Source organism: Sphaerodactylus townsendi, linkage group LG08, assembly GCF_021028975.2.
Source record: "Sphaerodactylus townsendi isolate TG3544 linkage group LG08, MPM_Stown_v2.3, whole genome shotgun sequence".
Classification (NCBI taxonomy): Eukaryota; Metazoa; Chordata; class Lepidosauria; order Squamata; family Sphaerodactylidae; genus Sphaerodactylus; species Sphaerodactylus townsendi.
The window spans coordinates 41,984,168-42,005,156 of record NC_059432.1 but is presented as its reverse complement, the minus strand read 5'-3'; the positions used below and the strand labels follow the sequence as shown (position 1 = coordinate 42,005,156).

The window sequence follows — 20,989 nt, the reverse complement described above, 5'->3', positions numbered from 1 at the left end:
AAAAAGCTCCAAATAGAGTATTTTTCAGGTATATTCAGCATCCCAGATATATCTGGGAATTTTTGTGATAGTGAAAAAATGGTCTCCAAAAATCTCAGAAATGTTTGGGATTTACCAGGAAGAATGGGATCCAATGTTTGCAGTCTCTCAGGAACTGTTCTCCCTCCTGGGTTTTGCATCGGGGGGGGGGAATTTAGACCCACCCCACCCCCCACCCTCCCCAAAAAAACCCTGAACATGAATACTGTACTGGTAGTGGGCATTTGGAGATATCGGAAATGCTGATATTTTGCGGGCCCAATATACCCAAAGTCTAAACTACCAAATAAATAAATAATATACTCATTAGAATGATATGCTTCTTTGTATGTTTGTCTGCTTTTGAATACCTCTACACTTGTAAGCTAGTTTTTAGCCATGATACATCGCCAATCAAAAAAGGCCAAAAGTTCAAATATGACCTCAGATTTCCTTGCCAGATATGCCTTTTGAGAAGCAAAATATCTATTGTGTTCTTTTAAATAAGGAATAGACATTTGCTTCTCCACAGCATCCCCTGTCAGGTAGATTTATCTACAGTGTTAGAAACAGCAGGAACACAGTCTGAGCTGGAGTTAAGGAGGCTCCTAAACTTGCCACAGGGAAGACGAATGAAATAAAATAATGCAGAGGAAGGAGGATGGGAAAGTCTTGATATCTTTTCCGTCTGTATCTGACTATTTGATAAGAAAATCTTGCTCTGGTTTATTCCAATCCGCAGTGCTATAATTTTCTGTAAGATTGCATATCTACAATAGAAATATCTCAACATCGTTCTGGTCCCGTATATTTCCCTAACCAATGGCAGATAGCAGAAAAGCTCATAAAATGTTGATTTGTCTAGAGTGGCTATCAATAGCTACATAAATGACTGGAAAAGGAGATGCTGTAGCATTCAGCATCTTAAGTTCCTTTGCAATCCTTAGCTTCTTACAGGTCCATGTAATAAGAGGATCAGGTGCCAAAAGACTAAAGTTCATGCTGATGTAGGGTATAGCCAAGATACGGCATGAATTAGTTTATATGTTTCAAGCAAATAAATTGAAACTGAATTCTGGCAAGAGGGAAACGATGCTGGTTGGGAAGGTGGAGATCTTAAAGGACATTATGCTACCCACTTTCAGTAAGCTGACCCTTGATGACTCAGATAAGAGCCTAGGGATTATAGTGGTTCCAGGATGGCTGCTCAAAACGAAAGTTAATACAGCTGCCAAAAAAACCGCACCCCACTTTCTTTCACCCTTTTCACCCCACTTTCTTTCACTTCAGTCTAGCCCACAAGACGGACTCACCTTGACACAGCCAGTCTGACCACCTGGTTATTATTGAGAGTTAGGAAGAGCATGCATATTACTTACATTCTGCAAATACCCCCTCGGCTGCCGTCAGTTACCTGGTTCAGTTCAAAATATTGGTTATCCCATACAAAGTGATTCATTCCCTTGGTCCATCATATTTGCAGGACCACGTATCTCCTTATGCTCTTGAGTCATCTCAGCAGGGGCTTATGCAGGTGCCACCCTGTAAATAGGCAAAATGACCAACTGCCCATGCATGTGCATTCTCTATTGTGGCTCCCACCTTATGGAATGGCCTATTAAGGAGGGCTTTTATACACAGGTAACAGGGCTGTACTGTAATAAAATGATTCAGAAAGATTCTTTGGTACAGGGATAGGGACTGTTGCTTAAATAGGCTCCTGCTATGTAATTTTTGCATTGTTTAATGTGATACGTTTATTCTTCATTTCAGGTTTGTATTGAGCTCTGTTTCAGATTTTTGCTGGTTTTCATATTTCTGCAATCCAAGTTCCATTACATTGTTTATTGTGTCTCATCTTGTTGGTTGCATTTTACTTATGCTGTGTAATTAAATAACTCAAATAATAAATAAATATAATATTTGAAAAAAACATTATTTTGACATAGTTGGAAGTATTTACAATTCTCCTGTTCTCGTACACTAAAACTTGCCTGCTCCTCAGAAGTTTACATAGTTACGAGTTTTTAACAATCGTCGAAGGCTGGTGCTGGGCTTGGCCTTTTGACATTATTAAGATGCACAAGTTTACACTTTGGTTAAGGTAGAGGGACGTGGGGGACTCCTTCCAGAACGAGTGAAAGGAATTTGAAGGCATTAAAGACATGTGGATTATCTGGTGGACAAGTGGCAGAAGGAACCATTTTTGTTGTAGCTTGAATTTGGGCAGGGAAACAATAGAAATGTATTGGAATTAATTAATGTGGGTGTGGCCTTTGAGAAGCTGCATCTGCTTCTATATAGTAATCTGATATCCCCACCTGGATTTTTAAGAACTTGATCATTAGCCCATTCGTTAAACTAGAACATAAATTTTATCCAAACAAGTGGTCCCTTTTGACTTTCCCTGTAATCCTCAGGAAGAGCAGACTGCTATACAGAACAATTCAATAAACCTCAATGGGGATTTAGTGACTATTGCAGCTCCAGAACATATTTTTGCATCCCCAATAAAGGAATTTCTGACGATAACCCCTGAGGAAAAATCTCCTGATCAATCTTTGTTATATCCAGTTGGCAAGCCAGCAACATTCTTGACTGCAGTATGCCTTACTCCAACCCAATTGATCATTGTTTCCCAGGACAGTTGACCAGCAGGAAATGGTGAATCCCCTCGAGCACCCGAGATCCATGTAGTGGCATCTTCTAACCACTTACTAAAGCTGACTACATCAACTAAGTCTGTAAATGGGAGCATGTACCATGACAGCACTGGATTCCTGGACAAGATTGACCTGGCCAATTGACTATCTTCGGCTTCTGATGCCTCCCCATGCAATTGCCTTAACTGTCTTTCTTGAACATCACAGGCTGGCAGTGCCACCTAGGCAATGATGACTTCAACAACTTCTTCTACAGTTTTGAGTTGGTGCTTTTACAGGAGACATGGTCCCCCAAGGAGATCACTATGTCTGGTTTCACATCCTGTAAGATCCTGGCATTGAGGTGTAGCACTATGGAAAGATATAAAGCTGGCCTTTGTTGCTTTGTAGCACCAAATTTGAACTCAATGATAGCTACCTTTGCTCCCTATCCTCCAGTGGCCCAAACTTTTTGTCCATTTGGCCAACTCAGTTTATTAATAGTTAATGTATATTTGCCTCCTTGTTCCAATAATATAGTGCTTCTAACCCTTTGGAACAACCTGACTACCTATGTTGACGACTTAGAACGAAGCCATTCATCAGCCCAGCTTTTCTTGGCAGGAGATCTTAATGCCAGGATCGGGAGAGATGATAATAAGTTGAGTGAGGCGGTCGATCTTGATCCATGTGATTCCTTACCAAGCACCATTTCCTTTACAAGACTCTCCAATGTTAATCAAATAAATAAGGCTGGGATTCTTTAGATCGTCTTCTGTTTTCCTACCAATAGACTTTAAATGGTTCCTACCCAAATGATTATCTGGAAGCATTATCATTCAGCTCCCTCAGGGGAAGAGAAGTGTCCTGGATTATGTTGTGGCCTCTCCATGCCTTTAAAATTATCACCAATTTCCAAACAGAAGGCTGGACTGAAAGTGACCACTTTCCTTTGATCACCTACACTGAGGATAAAAGATCAAAATATCAAACACTGCCATCTATTGCTCCCACAGGCACAATAACACATCCTTCTACACAAAAATGGGCCCTGCATATTGAATTGGTAATGGTCAGAGCTATGACAGATGGATCTTTAACTCACAAATGCTTTATCATTTAAAGTCCCTTTGCCATTATGACAAATTGATATCCACTATTAACCAATTATGCAACCCAAGGTGACCAAATACAAGAACCATCCAGATAGAAGCTGAAGGACCTGTTTCAATGATGAGTGACTTCAACTAAAAATTCAGCTTCATGGACTCTATTGTGTCCATAGGATTGATCCCTCTAAACCATTCCCTAAGCAGTATTTCCAGCAAAGGACCCAGTTCCAGCAGATGATGACTGCAAAGAAATATTACTTCTTTCAGAAGAACAGGGACCTGTTTATTAGTGCTGTCCAAGCTAAGAACTGTAGGCAAATCTGGCAGCTAGTTTCTGGTGCCTTTAATGAGAGCCCAAATTGTACCACTCCTTCAGTTTCTGTCTGTGCATGGGTAGATCACTTTCAAAACATTTCAAAACTTTAGAACCCCTCAATAGCTCCATCTGTTGTGGAGGGGTACTTGCTTTCAAAACTACCTAAATGGGCACCAGTCACAATTGAAGAAATTTGATAGCCTGCTTTAGACCCGGGAAGGCCCTCGGCCCTGATGGATTATGGCATGAAATATTTATCAGGCAGTTGGAACGTTGCTTCCCCCTGCTGTCTGCACTATTTTCCAGGATGGATCAAAGTGGCCTCATACTAGATGCATGGGTTTCTGCATTCCCCCCCCCCCGCCCCCCCCAAAAGGATTATTGGAGAATCGCGCTATGCGAATCTCTTGTTTTAATTGGGCAGCCAGAAAACATTTTACTCAGCCACGCTTTCCAAATTTTAACAGTCCTCACCCACAGCTTTCCAGTTGAGGGAGGTGCATGTTGTTGTTTTTTTAAAAAAAAACTGTGCCGTTGTGTGAAGGGGCGATGGCAGCCCACATTTCCTCCATGGGCTCTGGTCACTGCCTGAACGGAGGCATGCGAACGGGAAAACGGGAGAGTGGGTCCCTTTATTCCACCTTCAACCCATTCTCCCTGTGCTATGTGGAAGGGGCCTAAGTGTTGCACTCTGTAATTTTAAAGTCTCATGCCAATAAAGGTGGGGGTGGGGTTGTAATCTGATGTAGGATTAATCGTTGTGCTCACTGTTGCAAAAGTATTTTAGCTTACAAACTGCTATGTTTGAAAATAAATAGATATAACGAACCCCCAGGTCAGCCATGCATTCTTGCTACAAGAATACAGTCCCTGTAAAGAAACCCGCTCTTGAATTGTGGTATAGTGACTTGAGACTCCATACATGCACAGTAACATGCATCAGCTAAGGATGGCACATATTAATGTCTGAATGTAACTTACATTTGTTGTATGCTTTATTTTGCCATTTCAGTTGCCCAGTTGGTGACAGAGAGCAGTAGAGAGTTGCATAAAGATAATATTAACTTCAATTAAGCATTTCACTTTAACATTATGTATTTCTTCCATACACTGTTGAGCATAGTTGTAGGGACATTGAATAACACTTTACATAGTCATTTACTGTTCAGACAATGAGTAATTACGCCTTGATGTTAGATCGATCTGTCTATCAGCTGTTCCTAATGTTCCTTAGTTTTAAAACTTCAAACATTATAAAATACTAGAAAGAGGAAAAGTATGATTTTGTATGATTTCCTAAGTATTTAACTGTGTCAAAGGTTAGCAACCATAATTAAATTGATAAAGGTTCAACTGTGTCATTTTGAACAGATTATATTTGCAGACACTAGGAGATATTTTGTAATAAAAATATTTGGCACAGTCACAGAACTGATTGCCTTAAATTAATTAATGTGTTCACTGCCTACAGAGTGATATTAAATTTTCAGATATATTTATAAAATGATGTGCATGATTGCAAGATATTGCATTATTTTGAATTGTAACTGCAAATGTCTTGTGCCAGAAAAAAAAAGTATGGTATATATACTGTTACTTCTGAAGACTATATTTAACAAAGATTTTCTTTAAGATATTGCCATCAAATGTGTTAGGTAGCATTTGTTGGATTCTGAATACATGGTTTGGCCAACCATTTGCACAAGAATATTAGTTAACACTTCAGTAATGGAATAGTTTTGCTAATAATTTCTCTTTCACTGTTTTCTGCAGTAGAAAAGCTTCCACATGTTTCTCAGTCTATTAGTACCAATTCTATAAAGTTCTGTTTTATTCTTTGTTGTTATGCTTTAAAAAAACTAGGTACTATACAGAATTCACTGTTCCAGATAGATGCCCTGCTGTTATGGAGAGGCACTCATATACATTACCTCAGGAGCCCCTTCACTCCTTGGCTGTTTCCGCACGAGCGGAATGCAACACCCCAGGGACGGTGAATAAAACGCCATCCCTGGGAAGGCGCTGGCACAGCAGGCGCTGCTGCAACGCAGCAATGCTGTGCTCGCGCCATCCAAGCAGCGCAGAAATGCCGAGGTTTTTCAAAAGTGACGCCTTCCACCCACTGCCATGTGAACTGCAGTGGGTGGGAGGCGGTGTTTCCCTCCCGCCTTCCCCAGCCGGCTTACCTGCTCCTGCTGGTTTCTGTCGCATTGTGGAGGCCAGGGGACACGCCCCCCTGGCCTCCATCTCCAGAGCCGTCGCTCTGGCCAGGGGGGGTGTCCCTGGCCTCGGCAACGCGACGCAAGCCAGCAGGAGCAGGTAAGCCGGTCGGGGAAGGCGCTGCACAAGTGGTCCCAGGGGGTGCGAACAGTCTGTGTGAACGGTCCCAGGGGGGGTGCATAATTTATGCCGATGAACCCCCGCTCAGCGCCCTTGTGGAAAGGGCCCTAGATACAGAGGTACAAATAAACTCCATCTTGGATCACACCAAAGTATTATGCAATAAAATGTTGTTTTATGAGGAAATAGCAAGGTCTCCACCACTCAATGGTAGATCATCTGCTTAGCATCTTCAGTTGAAAAGATCAGATAATGTGAAAGACCTGTGCCTGAGACCCTGGAAAGCTACTGCCAATCAGAGCAGACAGTACTGACTTTGATAGACCAGTGGTCTGATTCAGTGTAGGGCACTTTTACCCTATTAGCATCCCAAACATTTAACCCTTCAGAGACTTTTTATTGTAATTCCATGGAAACTCTTCCCACCTAAGTTGAATAGAACAAGTGGCTCGTATGGTTCCCCTTGATTAATACCCTAATCAAGTCCTTAATCAACAGGATAACTTTATCTTTTGTTCCATTAGCATCTCAAGAGATGTACTCAAGCACCTGGTACTCAAATATGTAGAAAACCTGGTTCCTGCCACTGCCATAAAAGTGTGCAAATGTTATAAATATAAGAACTACTCACCGTTGGTCAGTGTTTTAGGTTCAGTTGTATACCAAGGGTGTTCTTTTGCTGCCATTACTCACACTATGCTGACCCCCAAGTGTCCTGCACTGCTTGATTTCTGAAAAACTCTTGACCATGTTCATGCTTTGAGTCAGGCAGTGTATGGGCATGTCTCGCTTCCCTCCTTAATGGAGTTGTAAGCTACAACTTGTGAGATTTCTGGTGATTTAGGGTGATGCCTGTGGAGGAGGAAATTTGGGGAGAGATTTCACCTAAGATATGTGTTATACCATAGAGTCTGCCCTCTGAAGCTGCCATTTTCTCCAAGGAAACTGATCTGAGTCTGAAGGTTACCAACCTAACTATTAGTCTCCCCCCCCCCTCATTTTTCACCCCCTCATCTCTTTGTTTTCTATCCTCAAGCTAAACCCAATTTCTCCATATCTCTGGCTCTCCTCTACCTGAAGTTGGTTTAGTCCATTTGGAAAGATTATTTCAGATTTTTTCACAACCTTATTGGGTTCTTTCCACCCTGAGTTATTTGGAATTGTTCACAAATTCAATTATTTCACTGCTTATCCTGATTTGAGATCATTTATGAATAAATTAAGTAGCAATGCCCAGAGTAGAAATCCTTGAGGAACCCAGTGTCTACCTACAATGTGGGAACTGTCCATTTAATCCTGCTTTCTGTTTCTTTGCCATTGCTCTCGTGAGACCTTAAAGTTGTACTAAATACCATTATAAAACCTACCAGTTTTTACCTTTACTTCTATTGCAGTAATGCCTGCTGTTGAGTTACACAGAAAATGGTTACTGCCTGATAAGAGGGTTAGATTGGAGAAGCTGAGAGCACTGGCACCTGAAGTAACGGAGGGCAGGTGCCTGAGCGGCAACATTTCCCTATATGTGTCACATGGAAAATGGAGAACTTAGGGAAGAGCAAACTATGTATGCACCTTTCCAAAATTAATTATAGAAACTCCCACTGCAAAATCAGAAGTCAGACAGAACAGAGTGCAGGGCAGAGCCAAATCACGAAAGAATTACTAAATGGAGCAAGGGAAATCCCCTCAACCCTTGTTACAATTGGATTTCAAATAGGCCTTTCTAAAGAAATGACAGTAAACAAAATCTGTTTGCCTAAGGAAACTCTCCTAGCAATCAGCTAGTAACATAACTCTGTGTGCTAATGAACCCAAAGCTGTTAATATGGTTTCTTCAGTTAAATTGATTCATGAATTTTGAAGAGAACATTATCTAATGAATTTTCTTTGAATAGAAAGCAATTAAAAGGACAAATCAGTCTGATTAACCCCAAAGTCACCCTAGTGCCACAAATGGTGTACAGTTTGAAATTATATCATAAAAAACTAGAGCAGATTTGCTATCTCTTTGCCCTCTACTAATCCATGTAAATTAATGAACAACAAAGTTAATTTCTTTGATGACCCTTTTCTAGTATCACCTGGATTATGCTGATGTTTAATTTGCTTAATGTTATAGTAAAGGCTAAACAGATTTTTTTTTCAATGAAGCGATTATCATTCTGTTCAGTTAAGAAGTGATTTTTATTATTATTTAAAACAAACATAAAAGTAGGTGGGTTTCTATCAAGAATAGAGGGTGAGCACTTTTCTAGACTTCACTTGAGAGCATTTTTTTAATTACCTGGACAGAAAAATCTTTGATTAAGTTGATGACAAGGAAACCTTGAGTGTTTTGTACTGCCAGTTCTCTTAAAACTAGAAAAGGGAAAATCCAGTTTGGGTTAGCTTCCCCAATTCAGCTGCTCTGTGCTGCTTTCTGTATGTGCTGCTTGGATAGCAGAGAAAGCAGCCTTTGCTTAGTTTACCTTTCCTAAGAACATAAGAACATAAGAACTAGCCTGCTGGATCAGACCAGAGTCCATCTAGTCCAGCATTCTGCTACTCGCAATGGCCCACCAGGTGCCTTTGGGAGCTCACATGCAGGATGTGGAAGCAATGGCCTTCTGCTGCTGCTGCTCCTGAGCACCTGGTCTGCTAAGGCATTTGCAATCTGAGATTAAGGAGGATCAAGATTGGTAGCCATAGATCGACTTCTCCTCCATAAATCTGTCCTAACTGTGGTGATGAAATTGAGAACTTGGTATTTGCACCTACTCATTTGTTCAATCCGTATACAGTGGAACCTCGGTAATCGTAGCCTTCGGTTTTCATCCGTTTCAGTTTTCGTTGGTCGCCCCTGGCCAATTTTTTGCCTCGGTTTTCGCCAGGCACCTCTGTTTTCGGGCCACGCCTGCTTGGCAGTAGATAAATTTGTTAATGCCATTTGCATAAATTTACTTTTTTATAGTAAATTCCTGCTACTCTGTTTTGTGTAGCGATGCTAAAACAGCTGTGAGTTTCCGGGTTTTCACTGGTTTCAGTTTTCGCCGAGTGTCACTGGACGGATTACCGGAGAAAACCAAGGTTATTTATTTATTTATTTATTTATTTATTTATTTATTTATTTATTTATTTATTTATTTATTGTATTTGTATACCGCCCTCCCCGAAGGCTCAGGGCAGTTTCCAACAAAATAAAAATTTAAAACGTCATATATATAAGTTAATTAAAATACATAAAATACATAAAAAAATATTAAATCCAGTAGATGGGCTTGAAGCTATTCTTATTCCCCCTTTTATGAACCCACCGGGAGGTCAGGATGTTTTTTGCTTTTTTTATCAGCGGGTTGATATCATCCCGCTGGCTGGGCCAAAACGCCTGGCGAGAGAGAACAGGTCCGCTTTACAGGCCTCTGGCGAAACTTTGTAAACTCGCGCAGGGCCCTGATCTCACCTGGAAGCCTGTTCCACCAGGCCAGAGCCGTAAAAGCCCTGGCCCTTGTAGAGGCCAGCCGGATCGCCTTGGGGCCAGGGATTACCAGTAGGTCCGCCTCTGATGAACGGAGGGGCCTAGAAGGGCGATATAGGGAGAGACGGTCCCTTAGATATGTGCAGGGCCAAGGCGTCGCTAATGGCCTTAAAGGCCAAGACCAACACTTTAAACATGACCCGGTACTCGATCGGCAGCCAGTGCAGCTGGTACAGGACCGAGTAATCCGTCCCTCGCTGTTGCCCGAAAGGAGTCTGGCTGCCGCATTCTGTAAATGAAATTTCTTTGAAGTTCTCGATCATGGCCAAAGGTAAGCCCGCGTAGAGCGAAGTTACAGGTAGCTCTAATCTAGAGGTGACCGTGGCATGGGATCACAAGTGGCCAGATCTGGTGAACGGGAGAGATATCGGGCCAGTTGCCGTGCCTCGCTGCAGATGGTAAAGCTGCCTGGGCCGTCTGGGTGACCTGGACCACCAATGATAGAGATGGATCCAGAGTCACCCCCAGGCTCTTGGCGGACGAAGTTAGTTTTAACGTCTCGCCAAGAAGGGTAGGCAGGCCAAAAGCCACCGGACACTCCCCCCCCCCCCCCAGCCCAGCCACAGGACCTCCTCACCTTTAGTGGGATTCAACTTCAGCCAACTTGCACTCAACCAACCAGCCACAGCATCAAGACAACGCTGGAGAGCATCAGGGGCCGAGGTCGGGCTGCCCTCCATTGTGAACAAGAGCTGGGTGTCATCAGCGTATTGGTGACACCGCAGCCCAAAACTCCGAACTAGACTCGCCAGGGGGTGCATGCATGTAGATATTAAAAAGCATCGGGGAGAGTATCGCTCCTTGCAGCACCCCACACATAATGGGGCGACGCTTGGAGATCTCACCCCCCGATGCCACCTGCTGTCCCCTATCTTGGAGGAACTGTATCACATGCATACAGTTAGACAAAGTTTATTTGAACATAAATTGCTACAATTCTAGCTGTGGTTAGGGTCTGTGAAACAAGAATCTGAAGTTGATTTATTAAACGTGGTTTTGCATAACATACAAATGTTGAAGGCAGCCAGTGGGATGTTCTTGTTTTCCTCGTTATGAGTGGTAGATTCTGATCTAGAGAACCAAGTTTGATTCTGCACTCCTCCACAAGAAGCATGCTGGGTGATCTTTCTCTCAGAACTCTCTTAGCCCACCTCCGAACATCTCTTGTCTTTAAAACCCCACGGGGTTGTTACAAGTCAGCTGTGACTTGATAGCACATATGCACAAACACACACACAAATGAGGAATCTTGTCTTAATCCTTGTTGGCTGCTTCTCAGAGATTCCTGACAACAGTTGCATGCTCCCAGTTTTCACCACTTCTTACCAGCAATCCATATTCACCTTCCCTACCCCTATCCCAGAAAAGTCTAGACACTGCCGTGTTCTCCCTTTACGTGTGGTAGTCTTTGACCTGGTGGGAAAAGTGCAGGTATAGAACCTCTTCCATTGTCTGTGTCATCATCATCTTTGGGCCTTGATGGGAAGCTGATCTCCAGGCTCTAGAAGCAATATATGGAATAAGATTGGTAGTTGTGGGGTGAATGGAAGGCAAGAGTTCTGTTGGACACTTGGATGTTTGAATGAGTTTGTCCAGTATTGCCAGGTTTCCATATAGCCATCCCAGTGTATGTGGTGTTGCATTCTAAGGGAGTGAGGGGTGTCTGCTTTCTGTACTGAGAGAGTTCAGCTTTCCCATCTCCTTCCCACAGTACCACCAGATAGGCAATGACCAGGTGCTCAGGAGCAGCAGCAGCAGCAGAAGGCCATTGCTTTCACATCCTGCATGTGAGCTCCCAAAGGCACCTGGTGGGCCACTGCGAGTAGCAGAATGCTGGACTAGATGGACTCTGGTCTGATCCAGCAGGCTAGTTCTTATGTTCTTCTTATGTTCTTATAAATAATGATTTTAAAAAACATGGAAAATCTTAAAAGTGGGATTGATAGTTTCTCAGGGAGGCTTGATTGTCTCATCATGAAATATTTTATTGCCTTTAATTGCTGACATGGTATAATTTAAGATGGAGTCCAGCAGTTCCTCCGGCTGCATAGGCCCTAGGAGTGTAGGAGACTCTGGTGGTAACACATGACAAAATTTTGTCCTTCAGCTGGCATTTAATGTGGGCTAGGATAGCAGTCAGAATTGAACACTTACCGAAAAGCTAAATAGACCATGATTTTATATTTTGTCTGCCCAAGCCAAATAGTAAGTTAGTGGCTTGGTTCAGACATAACTCAGACTATGTGTGTTTTGAAACTCTGCTTAGTTTGTGAAACCAGGGTTCACCTTCCAGATGAGTCCTGGTTTGCCACAATAAATGTTTATTTAATTATATTGACAGGAAGGGTAGGGCTGGGGACCAAGTCGAGATATCTGTATTTGTATATCATGCAAAACAACATTTGAAACTAACTGGTTAATAACCCTCAAACCATGGGTTCAGATCTTAATTTTATTGTGTACTGGCTCATGTTTATAAAGTTACACTAATTCTACTCAGTTTACTTGAGCTGTGGTTTTACATTATGAAAACTGTGTGTGTGTGTGTGTGTGTGTGTGTGTGTGTGTGTGTGTGTGTGTGTGTGTGTGTGTGTGTGTGTGTGTGGTGTGGTGTGTTCCTGCTATCTGTCTACCCACGCTGGAAAGACTAAGTGATGAATTTTAGTTCTTCCTTGTATTGTTATTTCTGGTCCCCTTGAGTACTGATTCCATGGGAAAGACCCCCCACAAATGGCAGTGCTGAAACTCTGTGAAGATGAACCCATAGAAAAACAATTCCCAAGGCAGTTCTGCAGTATTTAAAGGAGGCCTCTGTTTCTCTACCATGTTACAGTGAGTGTCCTGTTGCATTCCTGGAAACATCTTGCTGTCAGGCAGCAGATTTAAAAAATATGGGATATACTTGTTTCTCCTCTGCTCGCAGATCCGTAGTAGCATGGATGGTGCCAGGGGCTCAAATCTTTTGGCACAGCCGAAAGGACCCTTGGCTCTTAGCCTGTGTCTTGCACCTTATGGCTTTGTGCACGCCAGCCCAGTGAATATGTGATGATCCCTGGGCATGATTTAATGAATTCGTCTTGTTATTGTTTTCTGATCATTTATTTTAATTGCATTTTGTTATTTTAAACTGCGTGTGGTATTTTTTCTTAACCTCCTCTATGTCCTGTTTGCGGAGAAAGGTGTACTTAAAATGCCTTGTTAAATAAAATAACCAAATTCCAGACTAGGGAAGTAAAACAAAGCATTGTTTCCTGCAACTGAGCTTTCAGTACATGTTTGGTAACCTGCAGGAAATTGTTAATCACCATAGGTGAATGTTTGATTACCAGCCTGCACTCGCATGAGAAGGTTCTGTTACTTTTTTCTATGCTTTATTAACAATAATATGGAAATTAAGAGTATCTAGACATCAAATTAAAAACTAATTTTTACAAGATTTTTCCATTTAAATGTGCCTCTTATATTCAGCAGGATGGCCAGACATTACATTTTCTTGCACCTAGAATTCTGAGCAGTAGCTTGGGGGCCTCTGCTAAAGGTGATCATCAGCTATGCTAATACATTCTGCTAGATCGAGGGCTCCTTTTCCAGTGTGTCCCAATTTGAAGTTTGAAATTAAGAGCTATGAGAGTTTTATAAAATAGGTGCTGCAAGTTATCACATACAGAGGCACTTCTTTTTTTAATTTGACTGTATGCTAATTTAGACTCTGTCAATTTAATGGAAAAGCACATTGTATGCATTAACAGTATAATTGTACTGGAAGCAAATTAAAAAATATAGAAAAATCAAAGCTCTGAATGCCTTTTTAATAGTGATCAATTACTTGAAGCACACTCTCTAATAATCGTGAATTTAAATATAGAACACAGTAATAGAACTGATTGCTCTGCTAATTTGAAAGGGGAAACGTTGCCGTACATACCCTACTTTAAATGTCAGTCTTCCTGACTATTTTTATCTTGGTAGGTTTTGAAAATGTTGAAGTCATGTTTCTGAACTATGTTGCTTCTTCATTCCCCCGTTCAGCTTCATTCACCAGAGAAGTGTTGTGGACCCTGTTGAGAGATGTGAAATTTGGAGAAGCAGTTTCTTACAAGCAATTAGCAGACCTGGCAGGCAACGGCAAAGCAGCCAGAGCAGTGGGAGGAGCGATGAGAAGAAATCCTGTAAGTTCTTTACTTTAAAATAAAGTTGATGGAAGACGGTGGTTTTCAATAGAAAGCGTTGTGGGCTTAAATGTCATCAGATTAAATATATCTGCAGTGAAAACTACTCTGCTGTGAGTAATAAGGTCAGTAAGTGTTTTTAATCAGCTTTAATGCATAAACCAGTTTAATATGATTTATTTCCCTGCCATTTATTTGAAATAGGAGCACTACATTTATTTTAATGCATCAAGTTATACAAATTTAGTTCATTTTCCGTTCATTCTGTCTTTAAAAGAGAAGGCTTATGTTTTATGGATAGCGGCTTGTTCCATACAGTGACGAGTTGTCCCCTTTAGTCTCAAATAGTGTCAGAGAAGTTTGGAGGTACTGTTTTTCCCCAACCCCTGAAAGCAGTTCTGGTCGCAGGAGCACATATGGTGTAAAAAGGCAATAATATCATTCACCTTCAAAACAAAACTTTTTTTTACTTGGATCCCCTCATGTGCTGGTTTCTGGATCCTGGTAGCCAATCAGGTTCCAACCCTCCTCCACAGGATTAATTGTTAAGCCATGGTCTCTATTCCTGTGACATAGCTCCATTTAAGACTATGAATCTCAGCAATGTAGAGCCTAGCCTTTTAGTTATGTAGAGATCTGGAGTGGAAGGGAGTAATAATGAATTGTTTTCAGTCACTTTTGCCCCACTAGTGATGTGTGACTGACAATGGCTTCAGATTTTTTTTAAACTTCAGATCATTATCTTAGCACGAAAGTTGGCTGACATTTATGACAGTGACCTATGTTGTAAGTGTGAAGCTATCTATACGCTGGCACAAAGCTGTGGAATGCCCTTACTGATTTCATTATCAACCGTGAGGGCAGGAAAAAGGCATTCAGCCTTCCGATGCTGTTACTGCTTGCATTTGAATAAAGCGCACTGGACCCATGAAGGCATTCACACTATACTATCTAGTAACTATAGCATCTGGTGCAAAAACCGTTGTATTTTTGGAACCGTGTGTGCTACTGGGAAAGTGGTGTTAATCATTCATTACTGGATTGCCTGTGGAAAGGCAGAAGCAACAAAGCTTAATTTGAACCAGAACTCCTTCCTAGTTTCGGAATCTATTTTGCATGCCATGGCTAAGTCCTAGAACTTCAGGCATTCTCCCCTTCTCTGTCAACCCTCAAACATTTGCAGCTATAGAAAAGGCTTACTAGTTCATAATGTGCAGCTTACGCAAACTTGAGAGCAGAAATCAATCTCATTACAAATGAAAACCCCTCACCTATTGTCCACATAGTGTATCCTAATGAGACATGGAAAAGTGTGTGATGGTTGACAATTTGTTTCTCATCAATTGTCTTATATATGGGCAGCCCAATCCAGGGAAGGGAGGGGCAAATCCGCTTTTGGAGGCAGCACGGGCCTATGCCAGTAGAAATGGCCTCCCCAGGGCACTGGCAATGCCCAGCCACACACTCAGCTTTGCATCAGCATAGATGGGAGCATTCCCAGGGTGGAGCCAATATTGGTCGGCTTCTACCCAGGGTTTTACGCCAGTTGCACTGTGCCCCTGACCCTGCATACACCTCCATTTTGGGTGGTGTGGGTGCATAGGGCTCCATTGGGGAAGTTCCAGTGGCAGGGAGGGTTTTTCCATTTACCCTCTCCCCAGGCTGCCAGGAAAACTAATTGAAGGTGGTGCACGCTGTTCCCGCCTGCACCATTTGTCTGGATTGTGGTGTAAGTGAAAGTGGTTATAAATTCCTTTAGGTGTCAGTTAATATTATATTGTTAGATATGAAATCTTATATAGATATGATAAATTATTGTGATGTAGATGAATGTTATAGGATTTATGTAAATAACTCAAAAATTTCAATAAAAACTAATTAAAATAAATAAAATAAATAAATAAATTCCCTTAGGTGCCAGAGACCTTTTCTGCTATTATACTTTTTGAGCATACATTGGTAGATGAGAAAGCTAGAATATATTGATGTGGAAATTCATCAAGCTTTTGAAGTCAAAGTCAGCACAGGTTAAAATACTGATGCCTGAATTCTTTCCAAAATTGGTTTATTAAAATAATAAAGTAAAAAAAAGACCCACTGGAAAGGACAGGTGGGCATCTGAGTAACAAGACCCTAATTATGAGTAGTCGGGTATTCTTTATAGCAGTGAAGGCACCATTGGCTACAAGTGCTCTTTTGCTTGGCTGTCATTAAATAAAATAAGTGCTAAGTGATGTTTACAAAAACAAAAATTTCTACCTCCACTTTAGCCAGGACCAGCAGATTTGCAGGAACAGCGTAGAGGGACAGAATGGATACAAGTGGTGAGACTGAAATAGTGGTAAGAGGGTAACAATGCAAACATCGCTATCATCTCCCTTAGTGGAACTGTTTTCTGTCAGCATGGGATTCCACCTCATTATGCTATGACTGTAATTCACTCAATTTTCCCATCACCAACCTACGAGATTTACATTCTTTTCATCAGAGACCTCTAATAGAAGTACAAACATTTAAGAAACAGTAAAAACAATTTAAAAGCCAGTAAAAACAGTCACGGAAATACATTGTATAGCACTAAAGGTTTTTTGTTTTTTTTAAGTTATGTGAAGAGAAAGATTTTAATGGCCCACTTGAAGGGATTAGGCTCCTGGATTTGGCGGGAGAATTCCACAAGTACAATCTACTATTAAGCAAGTTCTGTTCATAATTGCTTTCAGAGGGTAGTCAAGTTGGTATGCAGCAAAACAGCTGGATTCAAGTCTGTAGCACCCCTCTCTCCATTCCCTTGCATGCCACCCCTCCCCTCCCCCTCCCTCCTTCCACTAGGGTGGGTGGGCCATGCCCAAATTCCAGGCCCCCTCCCCTCCCTTGCATGCCACCCCTCCCTCCCCTTCCCTTGCATGCCACCCCTCTCCCATCCCCCTCCCTCCACTAGGGTGGGTGGGCCATATGAAGATACAAGGGCCCCTCCCTCCCCTCCCATTCATGCCACCCTTCACTCCCTCCCCTCCCCCACTCCCTTCCCTTGCATGCCACTTCTCCCTCCCCTCCCTTTCCCTCTGCTAGAGTGGGTGGGCCATGTTCAGATGCCTGGCCCCCACCCTCTTCTCCCTTGCCTGCCACCCCTCACACCCTTCTCTCCTCTTTCCTCCCAAGGAGTTAAAACACCTTTCCTGTGAGGAAAAACTCAACAATTTGGGTTTTTGTGATCATAAAAAAAAGGACAACTAGGGAGAGGTGTCATATTTTAATGAAATATTGAATGGTGTCTTTAGACAGAGAGAGAAACTCATCTTTCCTGACACTATAATTCAAAGTCATCCAATGGAAGGTCCTTTCCTCACAGCAGAAACAAAATGTTTTGGGCAGGGGAGGGGGCAGTATAAGCCTTTGAAAGTCAAAGCTCTGATGAGCTCTCAAAAACTATTGGTCTCCAAGGCGCTCCTGACCTCGAATCTAGCTGTCCATAGTTGAAGACTATCATATCTAACAGCAGCGGGAACCCATAAGAAGAGTTCATGGCTTGACTCCAGAAGATAGCAGGGCATATGTGGAAGAAGGCGTTCCTGCAGGTGTCTTATAGCCAAGTTTTAAAGGGTTTTTTTTAAGCAGCTTAAATTTAGCCCAGAAACACATCATTGACCAAAAGGGGCTCTTTCAGAATTTGATCATCAATCAATCAATATTTATTACGGTCATAGACCAAAAGGTATAAAATATAAGATCCACAATATACATTTCCAGAACAAATGTACAAAACAAAATTGAGGTGACCAATTACCAGAAACTGATTGTTTAAACCCTAATGTAAAGTCAGATTAAAAACTGGAATAATATTTAAACAAGGTATAAATTAGAAATCTAGTCTTCATACTCTTATTGGCCTACTTGTCCACGCCTTTTAAAAACATGTGCCACCGCTCTGGTAATACATTAGGACTAGCATCTTCTAGTAGTCTTTTCATGGCGAATTCCTCGGGGCCAAGAAAAATAGTTGTTGGGAGACAGACAAACAGATTTTCCCTCATTTCTTTATGAATGGGGCATCGTAAGAAGATATTATTAGGGTCTCTATTTCCCCCGTTTCACATGAATACAGCCTGTAGATGTACGGAATTTTATTATATCTGCCCTCTAGCATTGCTGAGGGAAGGGCATCACATCTGGCAAGTGTGAAAGCCCTCCTAAGTGACTGAATGTCATAGATAGGTGGAAGGACCCAGAATATATTTACTGGATGGTTTAAGTTTAAAATTAGGGGATGCTGTTTTATCTTGTTGGCGAGCCATATCTTGGACTCTCAGCTTGTCTGTATTCTTAGCTGAGGACAAGGAATTAGTTCATGTGTTCGTAGTAGAGCATCAGGGACTGATTGTCACATTCTAGACTATCAAAAGTTTTAGAGCTATTTTCAGTCTTCATATACTACATGTTTGTTTGTTTAATAATTTGATTTCTAGGCCACTCTTCCCCTTGACGGGCTCAGAGTGGCTTACAATGATAAAAGTACTAGATTAAAATTAGCAACAATATATTACAAAGGTGCTATAAAATTAATTTCACATTAAATTAATAGGAATGAATTAAAGAAAGGAGGGAGGGAGGGAGGGAGAAAAGCAGGGTGGGGATAAAAAGGGGGAGGGGGAGGGGGAAAGAGAGAAAGGGAAGCCAGCTATGATGGAATACCGTTGCTGCCCTCAACAGTATGCCTAGAAGAACAGCTGTCTTACATACCTTGAGGAACCTATCATGGGGCATGAGTCTCATTTGACAGAATGTGCCACCAGACCAGAGCCAGGAGCCAGGGCTGAAAAGGCCCTGGCCTTGGTCAAGGACTGCTGAATGTCCTTTGGGCTAGGGAAAAAGCTGGCATAATGTAATGGTTAGCGTTTTGGAGACCCAGGTGCAAATCCACACTTTTTGGTCACCTTGGGCCAGTCAAACACTCTTAGCCTAACCTGTCTCTTGGGTAGCTGTGGAGATCAAATAGAGAAGGAGAGAGTGCCATAAGCTACTTTGAGTCTTCATTAAGGAGAACAGTGAGGTATACCTGAAATTACTAAGGTATACATAACAGTATAAAGGTGACTCTTCTCCAAGAAGAGCCACACCTTGCACGTCAGAGGTGACAAAAGGTGTTTGTAGCATTCAACAATCGTCCACATAAGGACTACATGTTATTTGTTTGTTGGATAGCATCTGGTTACAACTAGTTTCTATCAAATGTCTGTACTTATTATTTCTACAGATGCCTGTTCAAATATCTGACAAAGGGAGTTTGGACTCATGAAGTCTCATAGCCTCAAAATCCTGTTGTTCTCTAGGCACTCTTGCACTCTGATCTCCTGCAGACCAGCATGGCTACCTCTTAAACTGTCCAAATGTACGCCACAACAATCAGAAAACAAGATTTATTATAAATGATGAAATCCAGAGATTCCAAACTGTAGACTGGAGGATTTTTTAAATGTGAATTTTTGTTCCTAATATTGCCTAGCTTCGTCTCTGAAAGCATATGTGCTAAGGGGTTTTTTCTGTGCTGATCTTGCCCACTTAATTTCTGGAGTGTGCATTCTACAGGTTTCCTTTTGTAGTTAGGTTGGTTCACATAATTCATACACTGACCTTCAAGTTTATGAGAAGGTGGAAAAGGTGCCGGCAGCAGCTAAGAGATGCAACATCTTTGCTTTAAATTATGCCAAGGACATGGTAGAGATGGCTCACCTTCTTGTGAAGAGAAACTTCAAATAGTTTACTGCAGTTTAGATTGATTGTGAGGTCTGCAGTCCTCAAAGGGAACCCATAAAGTTCAATTAAAAATCTCATTAGAATAGTATAGGAAGATCAAAAAGAAATCATACAGACTCATGGGAATTGGTGAATGTTGGGCTGATTAGTCCAGGACTATCATAAATGACTTGTCTATGACTTAAATAAGGTGTCTGCTAGCAGCAGGAGGAGGAACTGTATTGGATTGTCCCCCCCCCTCCCCACATTCTATATGCTTATGTTATTATTCAAGCTAAAACCTGACACTAACATCGATCTAGCATAAGTCAAGTGTGTTATTCAGTCAAAATGTTTAAAACATTCAGGACTGAATGGAGTAATTGTGCATTTAAGAGAAGATTGTGAAGCATTGATTTGGAATGCTGTGCGCACATAAACCTAGTTGTGCATTAATTCCTTAGGTGGCTAGCAATAAACTGGAACACATGCTGGTTCATATTACAGTATTTGTTTCTATCAGGGAATAGGGAGAGAAAAAGCAATAGGACATGAGCCAACCGAAAGATTATTTTTTGCTAAGTGCGATTTCTGTTGTGTGTTATAACTTGATATTTCAGCTATTTCCATTATGGCCTCACTGATCTATTTTTGACAGTTTGGCAGCTTTCTGCAACTAGTCAGTCTATCAACCAGCATAATAGGATGGTCAGTTTTCCGCTGCATCAAATTGAAACCCCCTAACAAGCAGAGCATCACAGTTGTACAACATTCTGTTCCATCCTCAGACTGAAATTGCTAAATGCAGTTCAAAAGCAATCAATACATTGTGCAGGGAGTTTTTTTTTCCTCACCCTTTTTCTAAACAAACACATTATTGAGGAGTTAGTTTATTCACAGATTGCCACGAGCATTAATGACCACCCTGAGTCTTGTTCTGCCAGTCACCTAGCTGGCTGTTGATAAAGATTTAGCATCATGTTCTAAGTGTCAGGCCTGTCAGTAGTGCTGAACCATTTGACCAGAAGAAAAAACGCAGAGGGAGCTATTGATTACAGCTTCTCAGTGTCACTTGTTCACCAGGATTTAGGTATTGATGAGGCTGCGAGTGAAAACAAGCTCTTTCCCTTGTGGGCCTCTACCCAGAA

General features: G+C 41.7%; 1 protein-coding gene across 5 annotated transcripts in view; it reads left to right on the top strand.

Moving 5' to 3' along the window:
* MGMT (O-6-methylguanine-DNA methyltransferase) overlaps positions 1-20,989 on the top strand; it is a 311,672-nt gene that overhangs the window by 252,427 nt on the left and 38,256 nt on the right. For all 5 annotated transcript variants that reach the window (XM_048506289.1, XM_048506288.1, XM_048506285.1 and 2 more), the window contains one exon: positions 13,972-14,111. In XM_048506289.1, coding sequence (XP_048362246.1) covers positions 13,972-14,111 — 140 coding nt within the window. The remainder of the gene's footprint in view (positions 1-13,971; positions 14,112-20,989) is intronic.